Raw genomic sequence first — 16,428 nt, forward strand, 5'->3', positions numbered from 1 at the left:
AGATAACAACCTGTAGTTAATATCACAATCACTAGTGTAGAGACAACCTGTAGTTAATATCACAATCACTAGTGTAGATAACAACCTGTAGTTAATATCACAATCACTAGTGTAGAGACAACCTGTAGTTAATATCACAATCACTAGTGTAGATAACAACCTGTAGTTAATATCACAATCACTAGTGTAGATACAACCTGTAGTTAATATTACAATCACTAGTGTAGATACAACCTGCAATATCACAATCGCTAGAGGCACCAGCATATCATTATGTCATTATTGTCAAATTCACACAGATGATTCTCATGAGATTATGGATGTGATTTGTATTGAGACGGTATTCTCTGTTCTGTGTGTGTGTGTGTGTGTGTGTGTGTGTGTGTGTGTGTGTGTGTGTGTGTGTGTGTGTGTGTGTGTGTGTGTGTGTGCGTGCGTGCGTGCGTGCGTGCGTGCGTGCGTGCGTGCGTGCGTGCGTGCGTGCGTGCGTGCGTGCGTGCGTGCGTGCGTTGTTCGTTGTTAATGGTGTGAGTCACTGTGTGTGTATTGCAACATCCCTGTCCTGAATCAGTCTAGTGTTTCTCTTCACATAGCCTCACTGTCCCTCTCTCTCTCACTTTGTCTCTCTGTCTCTCACTGCGGTATACTACTCTCTCTGAGCCTTCTCTCTCCTTCCACTTAATCTCTCTGTCCCTTATTCCCCTGCTGAGTGTATTATTTCTCTCTATGTCTTCTGTTCTTTCACCTCCTATATCTGTAGTCAGCATGTTGTTGTGTTGTACAGTACTGGAGGTCTCTATCTGTAGTCAGCATGTTGTTGTGTTGTACAGTACTGGAGGTCTCTATCTGTAGTCAGCAGGTTGTTGTGTTGTACAGTACTGGAGGTCTCTATCTGTAGTCAGCAGGTTGTTGTTGTACAGTACTGGAGGTCTCTATCTGTAGTCAGCAGGTTGTTGTTGTACCGTACTGGAGGTCTCTATCTGTAGTCAGCAGGTTGTTGTTGTACAGTACTGGAGGTCTCTATCTGTAGTCAGCAGGTTGTTGTGTTGTACAGTACTGGAGGTCTCTATCTGTTGTCAGCAGGTTGTTGTTGTACAGTACTGGAGGTCTCTATCTGCAGTCAGCAGGTTGTTGTTGTTGTACAGTACTGGAGGTCTCTATCTGCAGTCAGCAGGTTGTTGTTGTACAGTACTGGAGGTCTCTATCTGTAGTCAGCAGGTTGTTGTGTTGTACAGTACTGGAGGTCTCTATCTGTTGTCAGCAGGTTGTTGTTGTTGTACAGTACTGGAGGTCTCTATCTGTAGTCAGCAGGTTGTTGTGTTGTACAGTACTGGAGGTCTCTATCTGTAGTCAGCAGGTTGTTGTGTTGTACAGTACTGGAGGTCTCTATCTGTAGTCAGCAGGTTGTTGTGTTGTACAGTACTGGAGGTCTCTATCTGTAGTCAGCAGGTTGTTGTGTTGTACCGTACTGGAGGTCTCTATCTGCAGTCAGCAGGTTGTTGTTGTACAGTACTGGAGGTCTCTATCTGCAGTCACCAGGTTGTTGTTGTACAGTACTGGAGGTCTCTATATGTTGTCAGCAGGTTGTTGTTGTACAGTACTGGAGGTCTCTATCTGTAGTCAGCAGGTTGTTGTGTTGTACAGTACTGGAGGTCTCTATCTGTTGTCAGCAGGTTGTTGTTGTACAGTACTGGAGGTCTCTATCTGTAGTCAGCAGGTTGTTGTTGTACAGTACTGGAGGTCTCTATCTGTAGTCAGCAGGTTGTTGTTGTACAGTACTGGAGGTCTCTATCTGTAGTCAGCAGGTTGTTGTGTTGTACCGTACTGGAGGTCTATCTGTTGTCAGCAGGTTGTTGTGTTGTACAGGACTGGAGGTCTCTATCTGTAGTCAGCATGTTGTTGTTGTACAGTACTGGAGGTCTCTATCTGTAGTCAGCAGGTTGTTGTGTTGTACAGGACTGGAGGTCTCTATCTGTAGTCAGCAGGTTGTTGTTGTACAGTACTGGAGGTCTCTATCTGTAGTCAGCAGGTTGTTGTGTTGTACAGTACTGGAGGTCTCTATCTGTAGTCAGCAGGTTGTTGTTGTACAGGACTGGAGGTCTCTATCTGTAGTCAGCAGGTTGTTGTTGTACAGTACTGGAGGTCTCTATCTGTAGTCAGCAGGTTGTTGTGTTGTACAGTACTGGAGGTCTCTATCTGTAGTCAGCAGGTTGTTGTGTTGTACAGTACTGGAGGTCTATCTGTAGTCAGCAGGTTGTTGTGTTGTACAGGACTGGAGGTCTCTATCTGTAGTCAGCAGGTTGTTGTTGTACAGTACTGGAGGTCTCTATCTGTAGTCAGCAGGTTGTTGTGTTGTACAGTACTGGAGGTCTCTATCTGTAGTCAGCAGGTTGTTGTGTTGTACAGGACTGGAGGTCTCTATCTGTAGTCAGCAGGTTGTTGTTGTACAGTACTGGAGGTCTCTATCTGTAGTCAGCAGGTTGTTGTGTTGTACAGGACTGGAGGTCTCTATCTGTAGTCAGCAGGTTGTTGTTGTACAGTACTGGAGGTCTCTATCTGTCACGTTCCTGACCTGTTTTCTCTTGTTTTGTATGTCTTTATTGGTCAGGGCGTGAGTGTTGGGTGGGCAGTCTATGTTTTGTATTTCTATGTTGGGTTTTGTGTTCGGCCTGGTATGATTCTCAATTAGAGACAGGTGTGTATCGTTTGTCTCTGATTGAGAGTCATACTAAGGCAGCCAGGGTTTCACTGGTGTTTTGTGGGTGTTTGTTTCCTGTGTCAGCGTTTGGGCCACACAGGACTGTTGCAGGTTAGTCACGTTTGTTGTTTTGTTAAATTTGTAGTGTTTGTTGGTTTGCCATTAAAATCATGAATACCTCCTACTCCGCATCTTGGTCCGATCCATGCTCCTCCTCGTCTGAGGAGGAGAACGACATTGACAGCCGTTACACTATCTGTAGTCAGCAGGTTGTTGTTGTTGTTGTACAGTACTGGAGGTCTCTATCTGTAGTCAGCAGGTTGTTGTTGTTGTTGTACAGTACTGGAGGTCTCTATCTGTAGTCAGCAGGTTGTTGTTGTTGTTGTACAGTACTGGAGGTCTCTATCTGTAGTCAGCAGGTTGTTGTTGTTGTTGTACAGTACTGGAGGTCTCTATCTGTAGTCAGCAGGTTGTTGTTGTTGTTGTACAGTACTGGAGGTCTCTATCTGTAGTCAGCAGGTTGTTGTTGTTGTTGTACAGTACTGGAGGTCTCTATCTGTAGTCAGCAGGTTGTTGTTGTACAGTACAGGAGGTCTCTATCTGCAGTCAGCAGGTTGTTGTGTTGTACAGTACTGGAGGTCTCTATCTGTAGTCAGCAGGTTGTTGTTGTACAGTACAGGAGGTCTCTATCTGCAGTCAGCAGGTTGTTGTTGTACAGTACTGGAGGTCTCTATCTGTAGTCAGCAGGTTGTTGTTGTACAGTACTGGAGGTCTCTATCTGTAGTCAGCAGGTTGTTGTTGTACAGTACTGGAGGTCTCTATCTGCAGTCAGCAGGTTGTTGTTGTACAGTACTGGAGGTCTCTATCTGTAGTCAGCAGGTTGTTGTTGTTGTTGTACAGTACTGGAGGTCTCTATCTGTAGTCAGCAGGTTGTTGTTGTTGTTGTACAGTACTGGAGGTCTGGTCTCTATCTGTGTGACAGGACTGAACTGGGAGGCTACTGTATGACTGTTCCCATTGTGTGCTGGGAAATTTGCACGGGACTGTTCCACTACAGTTTAGCAGAATGTATGTATGTGTGTATGTTCACTTTACTGTACATATACAGTGCATTCGGAAAGTATTCAGACCCCTTCACTTTTGCCAATTTTTTTTACATTACAGCCTTATTCTAAAATGGATTACATATATTTTTTCCCTCATCAATCTACATACAATACCCCATAATGACAAAGTGAAAACAGGTTTTTAGAAATTTGTGCAAATGTATTACAAATAAAAAACTGAAATACTTTATTTACATAAGTATTCAGACCATTTGCTATGAGATTCGAAATTGAGCTCTGGTTCATCCTTTTTCCATTGATCATCCTTGATGTTTCTACAACTTGATTAGAGTCCACATTTGGTCAAATGTATTGATTGGACATAATTTGGAAAGGCACACACCTGTCTATATAAGGTCCCACAATGCATGTCAGAGCAAAAACCAAGCCATGAGGTCGAAGGAATTGTCCATAGAGCTCCGAGACAGGATTGTGTCGAGGCACAGATCTGGGACGGGTATCAAAAAAATGTCTGCAGCATTGAAGGTCCTCAAGAACACAGTGGCCTCCGTCATTCTTAAATGAACTATGTTTGGAACCAGCAAGACTCTTCCTAGAGCTGGCCGCCCGGCCAAACTGAGCAATCGGGGGAGAAGGTCCTTGGTCAGGGAGGTGACCAAGAACCGGGGAGAAGGTCCTTGGTCAGGGAGGTGACCAAGAACCCGATGGTCACTCTATGGGAGAACCTTCCAGAAAGGGAGATACCTAGTCAGTTGAGTTGTACAACTGAATGCATTCAACTGAAATGTGTCTTCCGCATTTAACCCAACCCCTCTGGACAACACGGTCCATGGCGGTGCCAAGATGGTGGAGCATTGCTGCGTGCTCCCGGACGCGCTTCTCCACCCCTATTCTGCTGACTCCATAAGTTTGGTCCGGAATTCTGTCAGAGAGATGCGGGGGGCTGCCATAATTGACATCCACGGCCCAGGGAACCATCTCTGCAGCACTCCACCAATCAGGCCTTTATGGTAGAGTGGCCAGACGGAAGCCACTCCTCAGTAAAAGGCAGATGACAGCCCTGTTTGGAAAAAATGATCTGTTCTGATGAAACCAAGGTTGAACTATTTGGCCTGAATGCCAAGCGTCACGTCTGGAGGAAACCTGGCACCATCCCTACGGTGAAGCATGGTGGTGGCAGCATCATGCTGTGGGGATATTTTTCAGCAGCAGGGACTTGGAGATGAGGGAAAGATGAACGGAGCAAAGTACAGAGAGATCCTTGATGAAAACCTGCTCAGGACCTCAGCCTGGGGTGAAGGGTCATTTACCGAAAGGACAATGACTCTGAGCACACAGCCTAGACAACGCAGGAGTGGCGTCAGGACAAGTCTCTGAATGTCCTTGTAGAGGGGGCGGAGGAACCTCCTGCACCTCAGACTCCTGGAGCGGACCAGCCACCACCGGCCTGAGGACAGACAGACACATGGAACGAGGGGTTAATACGGTAATCTGGGGCAAGCTGTAACCTATAACAAACCTCGTTCACTCTCCTCGGGACTTTAAATGGCCCCACAAACCGCGGACCCAGCTTCCGGCAGGGCAGGCGGAGGGGCAGGTTTCGCTTTTTGGCGCAGCACAGCCCGCTGAAGGTGAACACGGGCAGCTTCCCATGTCTCCTCCACGCGCCTGAACCAGTTGTCCATCGCAGGAGCCTCGGTCTGACTCTGATGCCAAGGCGCCAGAACCGGATGGTACCCCAGTACGCACTGGAAGGGAGAGAGGTTAGTGGAGGAGTGGCGAAGCGAGTTCTGTGCCATCTCGGCCCAGGGCACAAACGCCGCCCACTCCCCCGGCCAGGACCGCAGAAACCTGCCCACATCCTGGTCTACTCACTCCACCTGCCCATTACTCTCGGGGTGAAACCACGAAGTAAGGCCGATCGAGACCCCCAGACGTTCCATGAACGCCTTCCAGACCCTAGACGTGAACTGGGGACCTCGATCAGACACTATATCCTCAGGCACCCCGTAGTGCCGGAAGACGTGCGTAAACAAGGCCTCCGCAGTCTGTAGGGCCGTAGGGAGACCGGGCAGAGGGAGGAGACGACAGGACTTAGAGAACTGATCCACAACGACCAGGATCGCGGTGTTACCCTGTGAGGGAGGAAGATTGGTAAGAAAATCCATCGACAGGTGCGACCAAGGCCGTTGTGGAACGGGTAAGGAGTGTAGCTTCCCTCTGGGCAGGTGCCTAGGAGCCTTACACTGGGCGCACTCCGAGCAGGAGGAAACATAAACCCTCACGTCCGTAGCCAAGGTAGGCCACCAGTACCTCCCGCTCAAACAGCGCACTGTCCGACCGATCCCAGAATGACCAGAGGAGGGGGACGTGTGGGCCCAATAGATCAACCGGGCACGAACAGCAGACAGGACGTACAGACGCCCAGCGGGACATGAGAGCCCTCTGTGGCCAAGAAACAGTGGGGTCATGACACGCTAACCAGGGTAGGCCTAACACCACGGGAAATGCAGGAGAGTCAATAAAGAAGAGACTAATTCTCTCCTTGTGACCCCCCTGCGTCACCATGCCCAGAGGAGCAGCGGCCTCCCTAATCAACCCTGACCCTAATGGTCGACTATCTAAGGCATGAACGGGGAAGGGCACAGCCACGGGAACAATGGGGATCCCTAAACTATGGGCGAACGATCTATCTATAAAATTCCCAGACGCGCCTGAATCGACGAGCGCCTTATGCTGGGAATGCGAGGAAAACTCAGGAAAAGTGGCAGACACAAACATATGTGCAACAGAGGGCTCTGGGTGAGAATGGTGCCGGCTCACCTGGGGTGACACATGAGCCTGCTGCCTCGATACCCAGAGGAACCAACCCGGCACCGACCGGCAGTGTGACCCCGTCCGGTCTCCCTGCGCACCGCCCCTCCCAGCTCCATGGGTATCGGAGAGGGCGTGCGGGGGGATGGAACCAACAGACCCCGATCTGAACGTCCGCGGGTAGTCAGCAGGTTATCCAGCCGGATGGACAGGTCCACCAGCTGGTCGAACGTGAGGGTGTCTCTGCAGGCCAACTCCCGACGGATGTCCTCGCGCAGACTGCAGCGATAATGGTTGATCAGGGCCCTGTCGTTCCATCCCGCGCTGGCAGCCAGGGTCCGAAACTCCAGGGCAAACTCCTGGGCGCTCCTCGTCCCCTGCCTCAGATGGAAGAGGCGTTCACCTGCCGCTCTACCCTCGGGCGGGTGAACTCCTCAAACTGGTCCAACGCCGCATCTCCCTCTCTCCACACGGCGTTGGCCCACTCCAGGGCTTTCCCGGTGAGGCACGAGACGAGTGTGGACACCCTCTCACGGCCCGAAGGAGCCGGGTGGACGGTTGCCAGGTATAAGTCCAGCTGCTACAGGAACCCCTGGCAGTTCGCAGCCGTCCCATCGTATTCCTGGGGAAGGGAGAGACGAATCCCACTGGGGCCAGGAGAAGGAGGGGCGTGTAGTGTAGACCCCGGTTGTGCTGGTGGAGGCGCTGGGAGAACTCCCTGTCTCTCCCAGCGGTCCATTGTCTGGACAACACGGTCCATGGCGGTGCCAAGATGGTGGAGCATTGCTGCGTGCTCCCGGACGCGCTTCTCCACCCCTATTCTGCTGACTCCATAAGTTTGGTCCGGAATTCTGTAGGGGGTGCGTACTGGTGGCAGAGAAGTCAGGCGCAGGAGAGCAAAAACTGATTTACAATGGCGTAGTTTAATAAACAAAACCATCGTAAACAGAACAATACATGCACAAGCACTACAATAAACAATTCCGGACAAGGACATGGGGGGAACAGAGGGTTAAATACACAACATGTAATGATGGATTTGAAATCAGGTGTGTGGGAAGACAAGACAAATGGAAAATGAAAGGTGGATCGGCGATGGCTAGAAGACCGGTGACGCCGACCGACGCCCGAACAAGGAGAGGGACCGACTTCGGCGGAAGTCGTGACAGTCCTTGAGTGGCCCAGCCAGAGCTTGGACTTGAACCCGATCGAACATCTCTGGAAAAACGTGAAAAGAGCTGGTCAGCGACGCTCCCCATCCAACCTGACAGAGTTTGAGAGGATCTGCAGAGAAGAATGGGAGAAACTCCCCAAATACAGGTGTGCCAAGCTTATAGGGTCATACCCAAGAAGACTTGAGGCCATAATCGCTGCTAAAGGTGCTTCAACAAAGCACTGAGAAAAGGGTCTGAATACTTATGTAAATATTATATTTAAGTTTTGTATTTTTAATACATTTGCAAAAATATCTAAAAAGTTGTTTTTGCTTTGTCATTATGGGGTATTGTGTGTAGATTGATGAGGGAAAAAAACTATAATCATAATCAATCAATTTTAGAATAAGGCTGTAGCGTAACAAAATTTGGAAAAAGTCAAGGGGTCTGAATACATTCCGAATGCACTGTAGTATAAAGTCTGTGTGTGTGTTGTCCAATGATTTTGTGTGTTCTCTTGCAGTTGGAGATTCACCTTTTACCTTCTTGCTTTCATTGCTGGTCTGGCTGCCCTCATTGACGTGAGTACTGCTGTTTCACCTTTGACCTTTAAAACTCTCGCCTGTCTCCAAGCTAATCTCCCTGCACCCTCATTGGTCACTCGTGTCATCTGATCTCTGTCATAACTCATCGTTTAAAGTGACCTCTGTCATGACTCATAGTTTAAACTTTAGATCCTAGTTAAACCATTGATGGGAGAAACAGAGCCTGTTCACTGACAGCATTAATGTGTTACAGGATACTAAGATAGAATAGAAGCCTTGTCAACAACAGTGTTGGTTATATCAGGGACAACTGAGTATCCTAAACAAATGTTATACAATTTGATATTTTTCTAACATGATTAATAAAGAACTTACAAATGACACTGGAAGATAATTATAAAGACACATTAATATATAGAGGGAAAGAGGGTGTGAAAATGATGTATCACTTCTTCTGTTTCAATGCTGTATTTCTCTTTGACTGAAGTTAGAACTCTCCGATTTATGTATAACTCTCTCCCTCTCTCAGAAACCCTGGCTGTATGACTTTAAGGAGATGTGGCAGGGCTTCCCTATTCTGGTATGTCCCTCTGGTTATTGACGAGTGGTAACATTGTAACATAGGAAAGTCATTGGAAGGCATAAATCATAATCAATCATATCATGTTATGTCCAGTGTTTGACTGTGTTCAGAAATCATATTATGGAAGTATCAATGTATGTTATTGATATTATCTTGCTCTTTCTCTCCTCTCTCTCTCTCCCCTATAATCTCCCCATCCATCTCTCTCCCTATCCCTCCATCTTTCATCAATTTCTCTCCATCCCTCCATCTCTCATCAATTTCTCTCCATCGATCCATCCCTCATCTATTTCTCTCTCCATCCCTCATCTATTTCCCTCCATCCCTCATCTATTTCTCTCTCCATCCCTCATCTATTTCCCTCCATCCCTCATCTATTTCTCTCTCCATCCCTCATCTATTTCCCTCCATACCTCATCTATTTCTTCCTCCATCCCTCATCTATTTCCCTCCATCCCTCATCTATTTCCCTCCATCCCTCATCTATTTCTCTCTCTATCCCTCATCTATTTCTCTCTCCATCCCTCCCTCTCTCATCTATTTCCCTCCATCCCTCATCTATTTCCCTCCATCCCTCATCTATTTCTTTCTCCATCCCTCAATCTTTCATCTCTCCCCCAGACTCTCCTGCCGTCTCAGTATTGGTACTATATGATAGAGCTGGGTTTCTACGTCTCTCTAATCTTCAGTGTGGCGTCAGACGTCAAACGTAAAGTAAGTGTGCACCGTGCCTGCTCTACGAAACACTATGCTTGTAACAATCAAGAATACAGTACACAAATGAACCACTAAAAATGGTGGTACAGAATCCCTTTACTTACAGTCCTATTCACTTTAAGAGTCAATCAATTACAGCACGCAGATCACCCGAAGATTCTTCCATACATGGGAGAGTGCAGTTTACAAGATCAGGGATAGTGGTTAACCAAGCCTGCACACTCTGTTAGCTACAAGTGATTCATTGAAAGCAGTAAGCAAGTCTTTCCGATCCCTCTCCTGCTGTTGCCATGGTGTTGCCCCTGTGCTGACGACCAGGGGTTACTGTCATGACACTGATGTAAGTGTCAGTGTGTATAGGGACAGGGGCCAGGGGGCAACTGCAGGAGGTGGACATTAGACTGATATGACGTGTTTGTGTGTGTGGAGCCGGAGGTTAAAGGGGAGTTTGTCAGTGGACTCTACTCCACTAGGGTCAGGTCAGTACAGACAGTGTGTACCTGCTAAATATCACCTGATGGCCCTCTGGCATGATTTACTATAGTGTGTGTGTGTGTGTGTGTGTGTGTGTGTGTGTGTGTGTGTGTGTGTGTGTGTGTGTGTGTGTGTGTGTGTGTGTGTGTGTGTGTGTGTGTGTGTGTGTGTGTGTGTGCGCATGTGCACAGGTGTGTGTGTGAAGGATCAGAATGTTATCAAGGTAACAAAACACAAACTCTAACCTTCTCTCTCTCCCTCTGCATTTCTCTCTTTCCCTCCTTCTCTCCCTCCCTTCCTCTCTGTAGGACTTTAAGGAGCAGATGGTTCACCATATGGCCACCATCTTCCTCATCAGTTTCTCCTGGTGTGTCAACTACATCAGAGCGGGCACGCTCATCATGCTGCTGCACGACTCCTCCGACTATTTACTGGAGGTACAACCAATTACAGGAGAGCTGGGTCACCAACATAACATGATAATAATATCCCTGCCATGATACGATAATAAACAATAATACTATGGTGATTTAGTAGTTGCTGTTATCCAATACAACTTACAGTTAGCACATGTGGTTTGTAGGTGGGGCCCACAGGGGAATCACCCACAAGGAAGTCCCATTTTATTTGATAAACCAGGAAGTGGACAAAGTACTACTGATATTGGAGAAGTGGAGATATGGAGAGATTTAGTACTGCCACCTGGTGGAAGAAATATGACATTACAATTATTTTCTAACAACAACAACCTTTCTCTCTCTCCCTCTCTCTGATAGTCCGCTAAGATATTCATCTATGCTGGATGGAGAAACACCAGTAACTACGTCTTCTTCCTCTTCGCTACCGTCTTCATCTTCACTAGACTTTATATCTTCCCCTTCTAGTGAGATGACACCTGAACACTCCCACCACACACCAACGATCTGTCTCTCTCACACCCATTCTGATTGTTTTATTTATGTAACCTTTATTTAACTAGGCAAGTCAGTTAACAACAAATTCTGATTAGCATCATAAATGTCTGTTAATTGTCTGTTGGTTGTTACTGATGTTATTCGCTCTTCTTGCCCCCCCTCCTCTCTCTCTCAGCATCATTTATTCTACGTACATTTATCCAATGACTATGTACTCTCCGTTCTTTGGATACTACTTCCTGAATTTCCTTATGATGGTGCTGCAGTGTCTCCATATCTTCTGGGCCATCCTCATTCTTCGTATGGCCGTCCGCTTCCTGAGCAGCGATGTATGTACACAACACTGCACACACACCCTGACAACACTGCAAACACTCTGACAACACGACACACCCTCTGACAACACTACACACCCTGACAACACTACACACACACACCCACCCTGACAATACTACACACACACACCCTCTGACAACACTACACACACACCCTCTGACATCACTACACACCCTGACAACACTACACACACACACACACCCTGACAACACTACACACACACACCCTCTGACAACACTACACACACACCCTCTGACAACACTACACACCCTGACAACACTACACACACACACCCTGACAACACTACACACCCTGACAACACTGCACACACACCCTGACAACACTGCACACACACCCTGACAACACTGCACACACACTCTGACAACACTGCACACACACCCTGACAACACTACACACACACACACCCTGACAACACTACACACACACACCCTGACAACACTGCACACACACACACACACACACACACACATACACACACACACACATACATACACCCTGACAACACTACACACACACACACCCAGACAACACTACACACACACCCTGACACTACACACATACTCACCCTGACAACACTACACACACACACCCCTCCTGACAACACACACACACATCCTGACAACACTGAACACACATCCTGACAACACTGAACACACATCCTGACAACACTACATATACAACCATTACAGCACTGCACACGCATCCTGACAACACTACACACACACCCCCCTCCTGACAACACACACACACACATCCTGACAACACTGAACACACATCCTGACAACACTACATATACAACCATTACAGCACTGCACACGCATCCTGACAACACTGAACACACAACCCAGTCTATCTTTATTGTTTTTCTTGTATGTGAGAGAGAAATGAATATGTGGGAAACAGATGTAGAGACATAGAGAGACTGGGAGAGGAGGGGTGGGTGGAGGAGAGAGACTGGGAGGGGTGGGTGGAGGAGAGAGACTGGGAGAGGAGGGGTGGGTGGAGGAGAGAGACTGGGAGAGGAGGGGTGGGTGGAGGAGAGAGACTAGGAGAGGAGGGGTGGGTGGAGGAGAGAGACTGGGAGAGGATGGGTGGGTGGAGGAGAGAGACTAGGAGAGGAGGGGTGGGTGGAGGAGAGAGACTGGGAGAGGAGGGGTGGGTGGAGGAGAGAGAAAGTTTATTCAGAAATCACACGTTGATATGTGTTGGAAAGCCCAGCTGATAAAGAGCAGCAGTCTGGTTTGGGTTCAGTTTGCGGAAAGGAAAAGTAATCTTTTCCTTTCCGTCATCCGTCTCTGGACGGATGACATGTTTCTCAACACACCTCTCTTTCTTTCCCTTCTTTCGCTTCAGGAAAAGGTGGAGGACGAGAGGAGCGATAAAGAAGAGACAGACGAGTCAGGAGAGGAAGAGGAGGGGGTGGAGAAGAAAGGCGCGGTGCAGAATGGTCACGCCGCTCACAACAACCACCGCAAGACGGAGTAATGAAAACGTGTGCCAGGAAGTAAGAGTGTGAAGAATTCACATCCCTCACTCAGCAGAGTGGGAGAGATGGAGGGAAGGGGAAAGGGAGAGAGTGGTAGGGAAAATGGATGAAGGAGAAGGAAAGGCATTCCTAAAGCCTGAGAACTACAGGTAGACCTGTGCCTGTGGTTAGATACACTGTACTACATTATAAACACTCAATCACACACACAATTTTGGATATACTACATTAATTGGCATGGACCTGTTATTATAGTCCATTAATAACACACACACACACACACACACACGGGTAATTGTGTAACAGATTAGGATCTAATTAGGATCTATACGTATCTATTTCATAATTATTATTAGTTTTTTATCAGATATTATACCAACATTTTCACAAAATTCTCATTCGTTTTTGAAGTCCAAAAAGTAATAAATCAATATTTTTTAACATTGCTCCCCTAATGAAAATGCCTGAGATAAACATAACACTGAAAATACAAATATTTTTAAATGACAATTATTATAAAATTAAAATCAGACTTTTTCCCAATTTGAGCTCTTTAGCTGTTTTCTAAGGACTACTCTAGATGATGCATCATGGGTGAAGAAATTTTTATTTAAAAACTGGAGTTTTACAGGAACTTGAAAATAATGGTAATGAGACATATCCACAGACACTGCTTGTATGTAATAAATATTATAGTTTAATGTAAACTTCAACTAGTATACCATTTTTATAATTTATGAACAAACTACAGCAACATATTTTGTTTTATTTAAATAAGTTAGGTTTTTCTAAAGATGTATTTTTATAAAATTACCATGAATTTAATCAGGACACATTTCAGTAATGAACATGTATTTAAAAAAAAAAAGTTTTACATGACACTTTCCCCTAGAACTAGACATCTTAGTCCTCAGAATGATAGTTGATTTTTACAGATGCATCATAATTTTGTCACTCAATTTGTTCCAGACATTTTAAAACTGGTTTCATGAGAATACCCCCCCCCCCCCCTAAACACACACACAAGTTAAGGATTAGCATTGGGAACGTCAGTGTGATTTCAGTCCCTCTTAAAGAGTGTTCAAAAGGATGTGAAAGGAAGAGAGGACAGAATGATGAGAATGAAGGGAAGAAGAGAAGGAAGGGGAGAAAGTGTGATGCTGCTTCTACTATGGCTCTTCTTACTGTACTCATGTGCCTTACAGCCAGATTATGGTGCTTTTACCTTATTCTTTTATTTTTCACTTACCTTGTTGTTGCTCAACCTGCTATAAGCATGTTTTGTCCATGTCCCTTTATGTGCAATACTCCAGTTGCCATGAAAGACAGACTTTAGAAAAGAGACACAACAAGATTTAACCTGACACACAAATACACAATCATGTGAATGTGTCCTTGTGTGAATGTTGATTTGGAACATACAGATTCGCCAGCCCTGGTTTTTATGATTCTATGCAATTATGTTTTTTTCTGCTCAGCTCCTGTAGAGCATCTGAATGGGCGTTGTTTGACGTTGTTTGGGACACCTCTAAGCTTGTAGAAGCCATGCAGTAAGATAGTGAGGGAGTCTGGTTGTCTCCCTCACTGGTAGCATGGGTTTAAATACTGCACTGTATGGACCTTGATTTGAGGGCCTGTTTATAAACTGCTTTATTGAATGGTTAATAAACAATGTAATAATGTGAATAACTGGTTCATAAACTGTAATAATGTTTAACTGGTTAATAAACGATGTAATCATGTTTATAAGCAGCTTATAAGCAGTCCTTCAAACAAAGTGTTAAATCGTTTTTTGGGTATATTGAGATTCTGCTGATTCTGAATGATGCTCTCCTTCCTCTGCTGATTCATGTTTATGTGCCAGTGGTAACGCTCTGTCTGTAGACACTCTCCGTTGACATTGGAGAGGAAAATACTTTTTATCAAACAGTTTTATCATGTTTTCGCTCTGTACGTGCGTGACTAATTCAGTATATCTTCTGAGTATCATTGACATCTTACCAAGGTCACACAGGCAGAACTTTATTTTCAGTATATTTCAATAGTTTTTGCAAAAACAAAAATTGCCATTGTAAATGTAAAGGCAAAGAACAACAACAGTCCAGCCAGTCAGGATCCCAAATAGAATGTCAATAATTCCGTTTTTTTTTTTTAAGCAATATTGTAACTGTTTTCCAGTCTAGACCGGTTAAGACCAGTATAGACCAGTTGTGGTTTCATTCCAGTGTGGTATGACGCATGTCATCGACTAGAGATGCATTCAACTCCGCTAACGATTATGAAGCTCCCAACTCTGAGCGCCCACCAACAATCCAATTCACCAAGAATGTTTGACAACAGGAGCGAACTGTTCTATTCTATTGAAAACACTTGATTGTGTACTCTTTCTTCCAACAATGACCTTGTAAGGACGAAAGTTTTCTGCAAATGTTTGCAGAGTTGAATGCCAGTCTGGTTTGGTCCAGTCCAATCTGTTTCTGGGCACAATGATACAGTAAAATCCTGACCCATACTGATGATATCATTCCTCATGATGGATATTCATCGGGGGCCTGGATTGGTTGGTCAGAACAGGACATTTCTTCTCAGGAGACTGGAAAGGGCCATTGTAATTTAGGCTTTATTTAGGGCAGATTTTTTAGGCCATACTGCCCCGGATTAGATTATCCCGTGTGTGTGGTATGTATTTTTTTGTTATTGTAGAGTGATTTGAGGTATGATTCCTATGAGAAACAGGTTTACAGTCATGTTTCATGTTTGACATCATTGTTTCAGAAAAGTTAGGATTTTTCTTGAGTTTGGGTTTTAGCAACTCAATTGCTCAGTATGCAAAAGTATGATAAATGGAACAATGGAAGTATTGTATTTTTATCATTATATATTTTCAATTGTTGTTGTATGTTAAGTGCCTTATCTGTAATGTAGGTGATAGCCTACCCTCTCACCTTTCTACTTTCTTCAGCTCCTCTCATCCTCATTTCTCCCTCTTTCTTTTCCTTCTTATTGTTCCATATGTCCCCCACTCCTTCTACTCATCCATCTCCTCCTCCTCCCTCATTCTGAGATCCTCCCCTCACAGCCTTTCACATCCCCATTCCAACCCTCATTCATTTGTACTAACCTTGACAAATCTTCCTCTCTTCCCCGTCACTTTGGATAAACAACAGTCATGTAATTACAGTGTTATTTGTTTGTTTGTATTATGATGCTTAAGTATTATCATTAATAATAAAAACAACGATCATGAATCACTATTGTTTTACACACTCAAATGATGAAGTTCTCCTCACTGATGGATAAGGGGGGAGTATCTATAGGTTTCCTATGTCTTGGTTTAGGTACTGAGGCCTATAACCTTCTATAAACACAGGGATTGTATATTGTGCACTTATTTTAGTGTACACACATACAATACGTTTCTGAAATAGGAGTAGTAGGTTTATTACATTATAATACAAAATTACATTATAATGTGAGTATAACATATCACTCAAATAATCTTAAAGGTTAAGATCTTGCTTTGACTCAACCAAAATATTATACAGATGGTTCTGGCCTGTGATTCTGTGTAAGTGGTCAAACATTGGGGTTGCCTTCTTATTGGATGTCACTTGTATCC

General features: G+C 45.4%; 1 protein-coding gene and 1 long non-coding RNA gene across 3 annotated transcripts in view; both read left to right on the top strand.

Moving 5' to 3' along the window:
• Positions 1-16,057, top strand: part of LOC139572687 (ceramide synthase 2-like) — a 70,309-nt gene extending 54,252 nt beyond the window's left edge. The window contains exons 5-11 of the mRNA XM_071395372.1: positions 8,257-8,314; positions 8,808-8,858; positions 9,483-9,575; positions 10,361-10,489; positions 10,829-10,935; positions 11,142-11,295; positions 12,677-16,057. Of these exons, the coding sequence (XP_071251473.1) occupies positions 8,257-8,314; positions 8,808-8,858; positions 9,483-9,575; positions 10,361-10,489; positions 10,829-10,935; positions 11,142-11,295; positions 12,677-12,808 (724 nt within the window). The 3' untranslated portion in view covers positions 12,809-16,057. The remainder of the gene's footprint in view (positions 1-8,256; positions 8,315-8,807; positions 8,859-9,482; positions 9,576-10,360; positions 10,490-10,828; positions 10,936-11,141; positions 11,296-12,676) is intronic.
• Positions 80-8,250, top strand: LOC139572688 (uncharacterized). Of its 2 annotated transcripts, XR_011674459.1 has the most exons (3): positions 80-1,037; positions 1,175-2,479; positions 3,402-8,250. It is a non-coding gene; the product is annotated as an uncharacterized lncRNA (long non-coding RNA). The 2 variants fall into 2 exon arrangements; XR_011674458.1 differs by lacking the exon at positions 3,402-8,250 and having other exon boundaries at positions 1,175-2,882.
• Positions 16,058-16,428: the final 371 nt, after the last annotated feature.

Source organism: Salvelinus alpinus, chromosome 4 (genome assembly GCF_045679555.1).
Source record: "Salvelinus alpinus chromosome 4, SLU_Salpinus.1, whole genome shotgun sequence".
NCBI classification, from domain to species: Eukaryota; Metazoa; Chordata; class Actinopteri; order Salmoniformes; family Salmonidae; genus Salvelinus; species Salvelinus alpinus.